Source organism: Vulpes vulpes, chromosome 13, assembly GCF_048418805.1.
Source record: "Vulpes vulpes isolate BD-2025 chromosome 13, VulVul3, whole genome shotgun sequence".
NCBI classification, from domain to species: domain Eukaryota; kingdom Metazoa; phylum Chordata; class Mammalia; order Carnivora; family Canidae; genus Vulpes; species Vulpes vulpes.
In genome coordinates, this window is record NC_132792.1 from 136,967,517 (window position 1) to 136,982,267 (window position 14,751).

Below are 14,751 nucleotides of genomic sequence, written 5' to 3' on the forward strand. Positions count from 1 at the left end.
TTTCTAGGAAAAAGGAATAGGTACAAGCAAAGGTATTGTCACATCCATTCTGGGAGTTAAATTCAATTCTAAAGCACAAAAAAAGATATGGAAGGCCATGCAAAAGAGTTGGATCTAAACCAAATTACATGCAGTGGAAAGCCACTGAAGGATTTTAAGCAGGAAAGAAGCATCATCAGAGTTCTGGCAATACAGTGGAAAAGGACAGTTAAAAGACCACTGTTAGGGATCCCTGGGTGGCACAGCGGTTTGGCGCTTGCCTTTGGCCCAGGGCGCGATCCTGGAGACCCGGGATCAAATCCCACATCAGGCTCCCGGTGCATGGAGCCTGCTTCTCCCTCTGCCTATGTCTCTGCCCCTCTCTCTCTCTCTCTCTCTCTGTCTCTCTCTGTGACTACCATAAATAAATAAAAATTAAAAAAAAAAAGAAAAAAAAAGACCACTGTTAGAGGGCACCTGAATGGCTTAGGTTGTGATCCTGAGGTCCTGGGATCAAGTTCCGCATCGGGCTCCTCTAGAGAAGCCTGCTTCTACCTCTGCCTCTCTGTGTCTCTCATGAATTAAATAAATAAAATATTATTTAAAAAAAAAAAAAAGACGGGCAGCCTCGGCGCAGCGGTTTAGCACCGCCTCGGCGCAGCGGTTTAGCACCGCCTGCAGTCCAGGGTGTGATCCTGGAGACCCGGGATCGAGTCCCGCGTCGGGCTCCCTGCATGGAGCCTGCTTCTCCTTCTGCCTGTGTCTCTGCCCCTCACTCTCTCTCTCTGTGTCTCTCATGAATAAATAAATAAAAATATTTAAAAATAAAAAAAAATTTTAAAAAAGACCACCACCAGACTCCATTTGATATTGAGGGTCTAAATAAGGCAGCAGAAAGAAAACACACAGGATATGAAAATTATGGCTAATCACAGTATATAGAAGATAAAATCCTGGGGGAAGTGGGGTGGGAGAAAACAGTTATATGTCTTTTGTTTTGCTTCTCATTTAATACATAATCTAATCATTAACTTAGGATCTACTTAAGAGATTCAATGACCAACATTAAGGAGGTCCTCATTACAGAAGAAAATAAATGCAATCAACAAAAAGGCTTTTTAAGGTAAACCTGTTATAGAAGAGAACAAAATTATTACAGTGAGGAATAAAACAAAACTGTCTTGCATTTAAATAATAAAGCTAATAATTATGGCGGAAGAAAGTTACTGTAATTGGAACTGCATTTTATTTCTTAAAAATAAAATATTTGTAGAATAGCATTAACATTCTTTCCAGTCCATTTAATTTCACATCTTAATCTTAAGGGTCATTTCCTAAGAGTACTTAAGGGATACATCATTTTTCCCAAGTGTTTCTCTCAAACTTTTTTTTTTCTCTCAAACTTTATTTTTTTTTTAATTTTTATTTATTTATGATAGTTACAGAGAGAGAGAGAGAGAGAGAGGCGGAGACACAGGCAGAGGGAGAAGCAGGCTCCATGTACCGGGAGCCCGATGTGGGATTCGATCCCGGGTCTCCAGGATCGCGCCCTGGGCCAAAGGCAGGCACTAAACCGCTGCGCCACCCAGGGATCCCTCTCTCAAACTTTAATATTCAAATTATTTGTTCCAAGAAAATATCAAAATACTCTTTTAAAGAAAGTTCTATGTTTGCCTGTTTTACCTTCAACTGTTAACTAAGTTAACTCTGCCAGAACCTCATTTTTATGATAGCTTTGCATAGGGTTTTAGTAGATCTTCAACAAAGATTTCATAGACTTCATGAAATCCGAAATCTTTTGAAAGATCTGCTTCTTTATCTTATAACACAACCACTTCTCATCTCTCCTCCAATAACATCCTAATCCAAGGCACTACCTCCTCTCTTCTAGATTGTTACGTGCTTCCTTAACTTTTACCACACTTGCAATGGCACACAGTTGGGACACAGACTCTTCTCTATCCTCCACATAATTACCCTAGTGAACATTTTAAAATCTCTATTAGATCCTGTTCAAAACTCTCCCATGACTTTTTTAAAGGATTTATTTATTTTAGGAGGAAGGGGCAAAAGGATAGGGAGAGCGAGTCTTAAACAGACTCCATCCTCTGCATAGAGCCTGACTCAGGCTCAATCTAACAACCCTAATAACATAACCTGAGCTGAAAACCAAGAGTGGGACACACAACTGACTGTTAACACCCAGGGGCCCCAACACTCTAACATATTTATACTTCACATGAATGAAGTATAAAAATATTAATATTTTTAATATTAAACTTAATGTCACATCCCCAGAGAAGTCTGACTACAAACTGACTGGAACTACATGCTATTTGCAATCCTAATATGCCCTAATTTTTTTTGCAGACCTGTAATATGCCTAATTTTTCTTCCTAAGGTACTACTTAGATGCTTTGTACTACTACTACTCTGTCATACATTTCCTTGCTTACTATCTCCCCAAAGCTCACACAGACAAAAGGTAAAGTCCATTAAGGGCAGGAACTTTGCCAACTAAGTCCAACAAATAGAACAGTGCCTAGTGCATATCAGAGGCATTCAATAAATAGTTAAATTAACATGTGACTATATTGTCACATGTTAAATTAACATGTGACTATATTGTCACATGTTAATAAAACCCATCAGTGAGAGACTGAACCATAAAAACCTGGACACAAAAGAAAGAAATGCCACCATTAAACAAGAGAGAGAGAGAGCACAGTGGGAATTGTCATTGAATATTTTGAGAGATGACATTTTTGTTTACCTGCATATAGTAACATAATATTCCATTGACAAAGATCCCATGTATTTCATAAAGTAAGCATTAAACTTAAAGGTAACAACAACCCATAGACTAAGTCATTCCCAAGTGTTTTAAATAAAATAAAAGGAATAAAGTTGAATTATACAGCTATTATGACTCCAAAATCAACAAGAACTCACAAGGATTCTCCATAAATGGTTAATGAGGAAAATACCAAACAGCACAGAAACCTTTTTTTTTTTTTTTTAAAGAAATCTTTTTTAACTAGAACCTCCCGTGCTCCTTCCTCACATCTCATTTCAAACTAGATCCACCATAGCTTTCCTTAACTGACACAGGTTTTGAAGGCTGGTGTAATCTCTTATACTGGCACTGAATTGCCTGATAATCCACATGTTATCCTGAAATTGTTTGTTTGAAAAGCTTCCACTGGGCCATTAATCCAGATGGATTAGCAAGTTAAAAGCACATAAAATTGCCCTTACTTTGAACATACCAAGCAAAAAAAATTCAAATTCAAATTTTAGGTAGTACATATTTCATCAACTGGAACTTCAGAGCTAGGAGAACCAGAGACATTTACTGTACATCACAAATACATACTGAATGAGGCCAATCACTATTGCTACTCTAAAACATAGGGAAACAATCACGAGCAAGATAATTCCTGTCCTAATAAAGCATATAAAAAAGAAGACAAATTAACAACACAGAGTAATGATAAAATAGTAGGGAAATCTAAACTGACAAGATTTAATGCCTTTATTTTAAATCTGAGGAAAGTAATGTACCCAAGCAAATTCAACAAGTTAAGGGACATGCCCAAGGTTTTACTTTAATCAAATTTTTCCCAAAATTACTTACCATTTCATGTTCTTAAATTATAGATTTTTGAGGTCATTTGATTTTAATTCACAAGATATTTAAAGCAACTATTATTTCAGGAAATTCACCAAAATTTTAATCCAACAGTGAATTCATAATAATACTCTGCTGTTCGTGGCATGAAAATTCAAAGCATTAAGGAAACAGATGGGCCATCTGAATCTTATTTCTAGATCATGACCAAAAGCAATTTCTCAGGGGTTTTGTACATTACATGGAAAAGGCTCCCAAGGACTAGTACCATATGTGCATTCTGCAACATAAATCCTAAGTAATTACAAGTTTGAAGCTTTGTACCTGTGTGATGGAGAAGGAGCTTCAAATTGAGGCACCGTGCTATCCTCACTGACAGGAGAATACAAGCCACTCATTTCCTAAAAAGACAATTATCTGAGTTATAGTAGACAACTCCACACAGAAGATGTAGAAATCAAAATGAGATACATTACAATCCCTTCCAATCCTAGATTTTTATCAGTCCCGTCTGTCTCAACATCCAAATTTCTCAAGGTGGCTTCTCTGCAGAGTACAAAAGCAAGAATATCTAAAAAGTTCAGAAACAGCCTTTTCTATGGTACACATTCTTAAAGAACTAGAAACTCTTTAAAAATATTGTTCATCGGGCAGCCCGGGTGGCTCAGCAGTTTAGCGCCACCTTCAGCCCAGGGCCTTATCCTGGAGATCCGGGATTGAGTCCCACCCACGTCGGGCTCCCTGCATGGAGCCTGCTTCTCCCTGTGCCTCTCTCTCTCTGTCGCTCGTGAATAAATGAATAAAATCTTTAAAAATACATATATTGGGATCCCTGGGTGGCGCAGTGGTTTAGCGCCTGCCTTTGGCCCAGGGCGCGATCCTGGAGACCCGGGATCGAGTCCACATCGGGCTCCCGGTGCATGGAGCCTGCTTCTCCCTCTGCCTGTGTCTCTGCCTCTCTCTCTCTGTGACTATAATACATAAATAAATAAAAATTTTTAAAAAAATACATATATTGTTCATCACTAATGAGGCCATCAAATATAGAAAAAGACAAATGTATTTCAAATGAGGTGCACTATATTATAAGCTAATCATTAATCCAAGTAAGAACCTATTGACAAACAGTAAGATGACAATACAGTATGTGAATCATTAGGTTCAGCTCTCTAAAGTACAGAAAAACAAGATACGTGTTTACTTTAAAAATATCCTCTGCAAGCACTGATTCAAATATTAGCATTTTAAAATAATCCCTGAAAGTCTAACTAATTAACTTAGAGGAAGAAGCCTATTCAATTATTACTGCATAAATTATACACCTCTGAATCATACCAACAACCTCACTGTTTTTATGTGGTATTCTGATTAATGGGAAAGCAGTAAATGTTAAAATGCCACTAAAGATATATATATATATAAATAAATAAATAAATAAACAAACAAACAAACATAGTGAAGCAGAATTACTTCTAAGCCAAGCTCAGCTCAATCATGCACCCAACAAGGGACATAAGCATAGCAGTAACAAGTTAGCAATGTCACATGGGATAATGAGTTTCCACAAAATATTAAACTTAAGACCATTTAACATCTTCTACATATCAGCAAAAGAAAATTATAACACACGTGAACAATTTAAAACACACACTAAATTTAAATGTAGCTGCAGAAAATAACCTCATAATAGCTTATGAGCCTCCAAAAGAGCATCCCATGGATTTCATAAGTAAACTATATTATAAATGCCTAGATTGCTGTTCACATTCTCATAGCTCTTTGTAAATTAACCTTAGCATAGTAGATAGGTAAAAAATTATTTACTTAATAAAAGAAGAAAATAGTGACATTACCACTTTAATGATAATGTAGGGTTTCACAGTATTTGATTTTAAGTCACTATGTTGGTGTACCAAGAAAATTAAATGATTTTTTTCAATCTAAACAAGAATAATTATGGCAACAAAACAGTGAAAACAAATTTAAAATACATTTTATCATAAAGTGTTCAGAAGGTTTTTTTCTATAAAGATGTACTCTGAATTAAAATTTAAGTAGCATCTGTTACTTTCTATATAGTGGAAACAAATCCCACAAATTTGATGCAGTAATTTAAAGTAAAAGTGACAATTTCATGAAACTCAAAATTGCTAGAAATGTGAGAAATTCTTGATTTCTTACTTCCACTCTTTTAATATCCTCTTCCAAAACACTCAGCTCCTTCTGGATCTGTTCCAGTTGCTGCAGACAAAATAGAGAGGGGGGAAAAAAGCCTAAACGAAACCACACTGGCAATCATCACAATCATAAAATAACTTTACATTTCGAAAATAATTACTAGAAAATCAGGCACTAATAATAAATTGCAGGGATGAAAAACTGCAGAACAAAAGAGCTGAAATATCTATGGTAAAAAGTAAATGTAGAGACTTATTTAACATTTAAGAAAACACAACACTGGGGACACCTAGATGGCTTAGCAGTTTAGCATCTGCCTCTGCAACAGGGTGTGAACCTGTACTCCGGGGATCACTCCTACATCGGGCTCCCTGCATGGAGCCTGCTTCTCCCTCTGCCTGTGTCTCTGCCTCTCTTTCTCTCTCTGTCTCTCTCTCTGTGTCTCTCAAGAATAAACAAAATCTTAAAAAAAAAAAACTGTACCCCCTTAATGCAACAAGGGTTGACTCTATATATATATATATATATATAGACTTTATTCAGTTATGAATGATCAACAAAAATGACGATGTGACTTAATAAAAACAGGAGAAAAAAAGAGAAATAAAAAATAAAAATAAAAACGGAGATATCAAAAGACTTTCCAATTATCTCATTTGGTAGCAAATTTCTATCATCAGTATCTCTAGGTGGCTGTCTTACTCTAAACCAAATACATTAACCAATTTTTAAAATGTAAAATAATAATGAATACTTGTGTAATACTTATGTGAAATAGGTACTATTACACATTAGGAAAATGAAAAGCATAGAAAGGTCAAATGACTTGCCCAAGATCATTGGGCACTAAATGGCAGAACGGGTATTCAAATCATGGCGGTCCTCTTACTCCAGAATTCCTGCTGTTAACCATTACACTATACTACTTCTTGAGAACAGTAACTCATTATTTAACTTTTCATTCCTTTAATGACTGGTAAGGGTAAACAAACATGTAAGGTTAATTACCATTAGCACATTTCGTTCTGTGGCAATCCATACACAGTTGGTAATACAACTGATAACTTATTAATTCAAATATTTACCAGTTCTAAGCATTTTACTAAGCACTGGGAAGAATAGGATTTAGAACACCATAGCCCTTGCCCTCATGGAACTCAGTCCAAGGAAGAAAGCAAACAAGCAAGCCAACAGCTGAAATATCGTAATAAACATTATGATGAGAGTATGCACACAATTAAAGGTAAGGTTGCTTGCTCATAACGAACCTAGCAGAAAACTGGGGAAGAAAGTAGAGGCTACTGGATAAATAAAATTACATTTGAAAGTAAATGAAAGGCAGAGTCTTGAAGAACTAAATAGAATTTTGCTAAGGAAAACAGTGAGGAAAGAGAATAAACAGGGTAAAAAATAATATATAGACGTAAAAGCTGTGAGAAAGAATAATAATAAATATGAAGCTATGATAATGAAATCACCCAACGGCAACTGGTATAGTCAGCAGAGATGAGGAAAAAAAACAGATGAAAGGGAGAACACCAATATTTAAGAGATAGGCAAAGAAAGAAGGAACAGTTCCATATAAACTATTGAGAAGTGAATGTGGTAGCCACAAAACCAGAATACAAGACTGCATACTACTACAGAAGCCATGGAGGAGTGGAGGGAAAAGTGTAAAAAAAAAAAAAAAAAAAGCAATTAGCATTGTTCAATGTTTTCAACCTTTCTATCCAGTTTAATAAATTTTTCTCTACCCTAAAATTTTTCACACCATACTCTCACCTTAACCAAAACCTTGCTCTCCCTCAAAGAAACAGTCTGTCTTGGATATCTTTCAAATAAAAGCTGATCAACTGATAAATACTCACACTGGTTCATTTCTAAAATTAGTCTTCCACTCCAAACCACTCTGGTCTGGTTCAATTCAAGCAGCCAAATCACTATTGATCTTAGCCATCTACAAAACATCTCAGTCATTTCCTACCATCACTGACATCTCTAGTCTTTTGCCTTTTGGTTCATCCACATTTCCAACTCCAGCGATCTGAAGCTCTAATTCAGCGAAGCATCCCATGGTCAACAATTAACCTTTTTAATTAATAACCCTGAAATGCCCACTCTTCAAATCCTTAAATGTTGAGGATCTTTAGGATTGCTTTAAAAAATACATTTCAAAGAAAGATGAAAGTAAACATCTACAGTATCAACATCCAGAGACAGCCAGTATCATTGGTGTGATACATAATACATAATTAAAACCAGATTAATAATTTTCATTCCAGGGACGCCTGGGTGGCTCAGAGGTTGAGCATCTACCTTTGGCTCACGGGTCCGGGGATCAAGTCCCGCATCAGGTTCCCTGCGAGGAGCCTGCTTCTTCCTCTGTCTATGTCTCTGCCTCTCTCTCTGTCTCTCGTGAATAAATAAATAAAATCTTTAAAATAATAATTATTAATTATATTATTATTTTTCATTCCACTTTTGAACTTGAAACACCAGGAAAAAATTCCAGTATGACCTGAAATCCTAACATATTAAATTCTAATGCCTTATTCTCTGAAAATAATGCTCCCTCTTTTTAGTACCCCAAAGCTTATGCTGGAAAATGTATCTATTACTATATACGGATGCTGCTTTACATGAGGTGAACTAAATTAAACTGCCAATGTTCAACAATAATATCAATAATTACTGGTCCAAAACCAGTAATCTCATATGGTGCAATTTAAAACAAAACAGGGCGTCTGGGTGGCTCAGTGGTTGAGTGTCTGACTTTGGCTCAGGTCGAGATCCCAGGCCTCCACACAGGGAGCTTGCTTCTTCCTCTGCCTATTGTCTCTGCCTCTCTCTCTCTCATGAATAAATATATACAATCTTCAAAAAAAAAAAAGACAATAATGTTATCAACAATCAAAACCAGGAATATAAAAATAAAAATACTATAAGGTCTAGAAATTAAACGAAGGGACAAATGCTGCTCTAATAATAGAAAGACACATAGATAGATACAGAACATAAAACAATGCAACCAACTTATGTGAAAAAGTCTGAAAAAGTGTCAAGACAAAAAAAAATGTTTCCAGTTTTGAGAAATGGAAATCACTTAACCCATACTCAATTTGAGGTATTTACATTTAATGAGATTCTGAAGGGGTCTGGTTAAATATCAGGGCACTGTGATACTGTGATTTATAATAAGAAATACATAATAATTGGTCTTCATTCAGGTCCTGGCCACAGCTCCTAAAATCCTTGATTCGAAGTTTCCATATGTTTAATGAGAAAACTGGTGGCTAAGAGCTCCTGCAGAGCATCCAGATAAGGGCTGGTTGCCAAGGGACCAATAATATAATTAGGTAGAACTTTCAGCTTACTACACAATGTCCAGGTAAGTAAGAAGGACTGGTGATTGAGTTCAATCACTGGTGGACAATCAATCATGCCTATGTAATAAGCCTCCAGAAAAACCCGTAACTTAAAGGGTTCAAAGAACTTCTGGGTTGGTGAACATGTGGAGATACTGAAAGCATGGCACACATGGAGAATGTATGGAAGTTCTGTGTCCTTTCACATATACCCTGCCCTGTGCATCTCTGCCATTTAGCTGTTCCTGAGTTCTATATCCTTTTATAATGAATTGGTAACCTATCAAGTAACTATTCTCCTGAGTTTGGTGAACCATTTTAGCAAATTATCAAACCCCATGAGGAGGTCACAGGAACCTTTGACTGACTGATAGATTGATTTCCTCTGATTTATAGTCAGTCAGAAGAGGTGACAAGGTGGACTTGCAATTAGCATCCAGAGAGTCATCTCAGTCTTATAAGACTGAGCCACTGACCTGTGGAATCTGGGGCTAACATCAGGTAGATAGTGTCAGAACTGAACTGAATTGGGGGACCTCAGTTGTTGTCTCCAGAGAATTAAAGAATTGCTTAGTGGGAAAATCACTCGCACATTTGGTGGCCAGAAATATAAGACAGAGTGATGAATACGGGATGCAAATGTTTCCCTATCAGGCTTCAACGCAAGGCAGACACTACAGTACTAAAATAAAATTTTAAAAAAAAAAAAAAAAAGGACAAGAATTTAAAAGCAGAAAGAAGAATTAATCTAAAGTCACTCTTCAAACATGTTTCATAACTGGGAGCAGCACAATCTAGAGTAAAAGCATGAATCAGAGTCCAATAATGTTTTAGAGATATTAAGAAAGCTCACAAAGATGGACTACCATTATCTGACTGAAAATTGGTCACTAATTGAGAATGATATCAAAACCACCCCTGTACCATATCCTCATGAGTTTGAAGGTTGCTAAAACTGATAATAAATACAAATGATGGAGAAATGCTTGACATTCAACCCTAAGCCTGTATTAATAACAAGGAAACTTTCAACACAGCATGATGTCCCAAAACCCAAAGAAAGCTTAAAAAACATATAAATTGGGATCCCTGGGTGGCGCAGCGGTTTGGCGCCTGCCTTTGGCCCAGGGCGCGATCCTGGAGACCCGGGATCGAATCCCACATCAGGCTCCCGGTGCATGGAGCTTGCTTCTCCCTCTGCCTATGTCTCTGCCTCTCTCTCTCTCTCTCTGTATGACTATCATAAATAAATAATAAAAAAAAAATTTTTTTTAAAAACATAAATTTAAAAAGTAAAACGGGACACCTTGGTGGCTCAGTGGTTGAGCGTCTGCCTTTGACTCAGGGCGTGATCCTAGAGTCCTGGGATTGAGCCCCCCATCAGGCTCCCTGCATGGGGTCTGCTTCTCTCTTTGCCTGTGTCTCTGCCTCTCTCTCGGTGTCTCTTATGAATAAATAAATAAAATCTTTAAAAAAAAAAAAAAAGTAAAGTTTGAGAGGCGCCTGGGTGGCTCAGCCAGTTGAGCATGCAACTGGCTGAGTTCAGGTCATGATCACAAGGTTCAGAGATGGGCCCTGGGTTAGGCTGTACACTCAGCACAGGGTCTGCTTGAGATTCTCTCTCACCCTCTCCCTTAAAAAAGAATTTAAGGGCAATGAGAACACTCTGTCTGATACCAGGATGACGGATACATGTCATTACACATTTCCCCAAACCCACGATGTGTATAAAACCAAGAGGGAACCCCAAAGTAATCCCTCTCCCTGCTTGCACACTCAATCTCCCTCTAAATTGAGGAGGGAAGTGAAGTTTCAGAATCCCAGAAGACTAAAATGTAAAAGAATTCAAAAATAAAGAGCCCCCTTTTACTGACATTTAGTTTGATGCACATAGGTATCATACTTATTTAACTGACTTGCACTCATGATTTGATAAAATATGCTAAAGTCTTTAGTGTTTGAATTTTGTTTTTTAAAAGCTAATATAATTAGAATAAACTGTAGCTCCCAAGACTATTTCAATCATCTGAATAATTAAATCTGAACAAGAGTATTGGCATACTTTCAGAAAAAATTGGGTTAAAAAATGAGTAGGTATATATATATGTGTATATATATGTGTGTATGTGTATATATACACATGCGCACGCAGCACACACAGACACACACACAATAATGAGCTGCCACTGTATACCTACTACAGAATCCATAATCCAGAACAATGACAACACCCAATGCTGACAAGAAGGTGCAGCAATAGGAACTGTCACTTATTCTGGGCAGGAAAGAAAAACAGTACAACCACTTTGGAAGACAGTTCATCTATTTTTTTTTCTTTTAATTCATGAGAAACACAGACAGAGATAGAGGTAGAGACACAGGCAGAGGAAGAAGCAGGCTCCATGCAGGAAGCCTGATGTGGGACTCGATCTGGGAACTCTAGGATCACACGCTGAGCCGAAGACAGATGCTTAACCACAAGCCACCCAGGCGTCCCAGCAATTTCTTTAAAAAGTAAACATAATCTCAGCATACAACTCAGGAGGCATATTCCTTGGAATTTACTCAAAGGAGCTGTAAACTTCTATGTCTACAGAAAACTATTTATAGCAGGTTTATTCCTAATTGCTAACACTTAGAAGCAACCAAGATGTCCTTTAGTAGGTAAAGGATAAAGAGAACCACATCCACATAATGGAATATGATTCAGCGCTAAGAAGAAATGGGCTCTAAAACCATAAAAAGACATGGAGGAAACTTAAAATGCATATTACTAAGTGAAAAAAACCAATGTGAAAGGCTATATAATATATAATTCCAAGTCTATGATATTCTATGAAAAGGCAAAACCAAAGAAAAAGTAAACAGTGATTGCTAGGGGCTGTAGGTAGGGAATGGGATGAATAGGTGGAGCACAGAAGAATTTAAGGACAGGACACCTGGGTGGCTCAGTCTGTTAAGTGTCTGCTTTCAGCTCAGATCATGATCCCAGGGTCCTAGGATTGAGCCCCTGCATCAGGGATCCCTGCTCAGAAGGGAGTCTGCTTCTCCTTATGTCCCTCCTCCCCTCCGCTCACCTTCTTCAAGCTTGCATGCTCTTTCTGTGAAATAAATAAAATTTAAAAAAAAAAAAAAAGAATTCAAGGGCAATGCAAACACTATACTAGAATGATGGATACATGTCATTACATATTTCTCCAAACCCACAGAATATACACAACCAACGGTGAACCCCAAAGTAAACTAAGGACTTTTGGTGGCTATAATGTGTAGGGTTCATGAATTATAAAAAATGTACCCTCTAGTGAGAGACGTTGATAATGGCGGAGGCTCTGATATGTGAGGGCAGGGGAAATCTCTGTAACTCCTCTCACTTTTGCTATGAAACTAAAACTTCTGTTAAAAAAAAAGTCTTTAATTATATATATATATATATACATACACAGACATATAAAAATATACTTATTCTAAGAGTTACTACCAAAAGCAAAGCACATTTAGCCATATGAAGTACAAACTAAAGTCTTACCATACAACCATACCACTACCCCATAAACATATACATACTTAATATCTAAATTCTGTTATCAGCAGACAGGCTTATTTATAGGCTTCACTGAATCCTCTGATTGTAACTATTTTAAGTTGAGAAGAAAGCATAAAACAAGCAAGACGAAGGAAGGAAGGTGGGAGGGAGGGGCACTATAGGTGACATATTGAGATGGTTTATGTATAAAAGCAGATGTGGGGGTACCTGGGTGGCTCAGGCATTTAAGTGTCTTCCTTCTGCTAAGGTTCCAATCCTACTGGAATAGAGCTCCACCTGGAGCTCCCTGCTCAGCAGGGAACTTGCTTCTCCTTCTCCCCCTCCCCACTGCTTGTGCTCACTCACTCGCTCTCAAATAAATAAATAAAATATTTTTTTAAATAAATAAAAGCAAATGTAAATAGATGTCAACACCAGCACTATGATATTTAAATATAATGGAATACCTATGGCAACCCCTAAAAATCTATATAAAGAAATCTACTTAAAATCATTACAAATAAATAAAAATGGGGGGCACCTGGTTGCTCAGTCGGTTAACCATCTGCCTTCGGCTCTGATCATGATCCCAGCATCCTGTCCTGGGATCAAGCCCTGCATCAGGCGTCCTACTCAGCAGGTGTCTGCTTCTCCCTCTTCCCTCTGCCCCTCTCCCTCCTTGTTCTCTCTCAAATAAATAAAATCTTTAATTAATTTTTAAAAATGGAATTCTAAAAAACATTCAAGCAACCCCTAAGAAGAAAACATAAAAATAACAAAAACCAAAAGAGAAAAGAAACATGAAACAAATAATAAAATGGTAGGCTCACGTCATAAAATTTACATTAAATGTAAATGGTCTAAATATACTAAGATTATATTTGGCAGAGTTGATAAAAAGTCTCTGCTGTCTATAAGAAACTCAACTCAAATATAATTATTCAGTAATTCATATAACAAGGAAACAAAGCTCAGTAAAAATGCAGAAAATTCTCACGATACATTTAACAAACTTTACATGGCAGCATACAATTGCAGAAAACAAATTCTTTTTCAAACACAAATATTTCAAAATTTAACTAACCACCAGGAACAGTGCAAGTATCATATTCAAAGGAATAAACACAAAGTATTTTCTGACAATATAATTAAAACGAATCAACAACAGAAAGACAACAAGAGGGCAGCCTGGGTGGCTCAGCGGTTTAGTGCTGCCTTCAGTCCAGGGCGTGGTTGTGGGAACCCGGGATCGAGTCCCGCATCAGGCTCCCTGCATGGAGCCCACTTTTCCCTCTGCCTGTGTCTCTGCCTCTCTCTCTGTGTCTCTCATGAGTAAATAAATAAAATCTTAAAAAAAAAAGAAAAAGACAACAAGAAAATCCCAGCATCCAAGTAATAAATTTACTTCTATATAACCCACAGGCCTAAAAAATAAACTATAAGGAAAATTAGAAATTCTTTTGAACTAAGAAATAACAAATAGAATACCATACTAAAATCATTAGATGCAACTAAAAGAAAAATTATGGTCTTAAATCCCTATAGAGGGGGAAAAACTAGAACATAATAGTGTGTACATACAAGTTAACAAATTAGAGGGATCCCTGGGTGGCGCAGCGGTTTGGCGCCTGCCTTTGGCCCAGGGCGCGATCCTGGAGACCTGGGATCGAATCCCACATCGGGCTCCTGGTGCATGGAGCCTGCTTCTCCCTCTGCCTGTGTCTCTGCCTCTCTCTCTCTCTCTCTCTCTCTCTCTCCCTCTCTGTGACTATCATAAAATAAAAATTAAAAAAAAAATTAGAAAAGGAACAATAAAATAAAACCGAAGAAAGTGGAACAGTGAAAACTGTAAAGAGCATAAATTAGTAGAGTGGAAAGCAAAAATAAAATAGAGAATATAAGCAATGACAATAGTTGGTTCTTTTAGATAGACTCAAAATTGACACATCCCTGGCAAGAATTGATCAAGGAAAAAAGAAGAAAAGACAAAGCAGCATTAAGCAGAGTCAGGAATGAAAGATATCACTAAAAACTCTGGGGTGGGGTCCCTGGGTGGCTAAGTGGTTGAGTAT

General features: G+C 37.2%; 1 protein-coding gene across 5 annotated transcripts in view; it reads right to left on the reverse strand.

Annotated features, from left to right (window-relative positions):
* COP1 (COP1 E3 ubiquitin ligase) overlaps positions 1–14,751 on the reverse strand; it is a 247,303-nt gene that overhangs the window by 170,965 nt on the left and 61,587 nt on the right. For 3 of the 5 annotated variants that reach the window (XM_072733089.1, XM_072733091.1, XM_026001061.2), the window contains 2 exons: positions 5,792–5,851; positions 3,935–4,011 (listed from right to left, as the gene is read on the reverse strand). In XM_072733089.1, the coding sequence (XP_072589190.1) occupies positions 3,935–4,011; positions 5,792–5,851 (137 nt within the window). The remainder of the gene's footprint in view (positions 1–3,934; positions 4,012–5,791; positions 5,852–14,751) is intronic. The other 2 variants (XM_072733092.1, XM_072733090.1) reach the window with 1 other exon arrangement.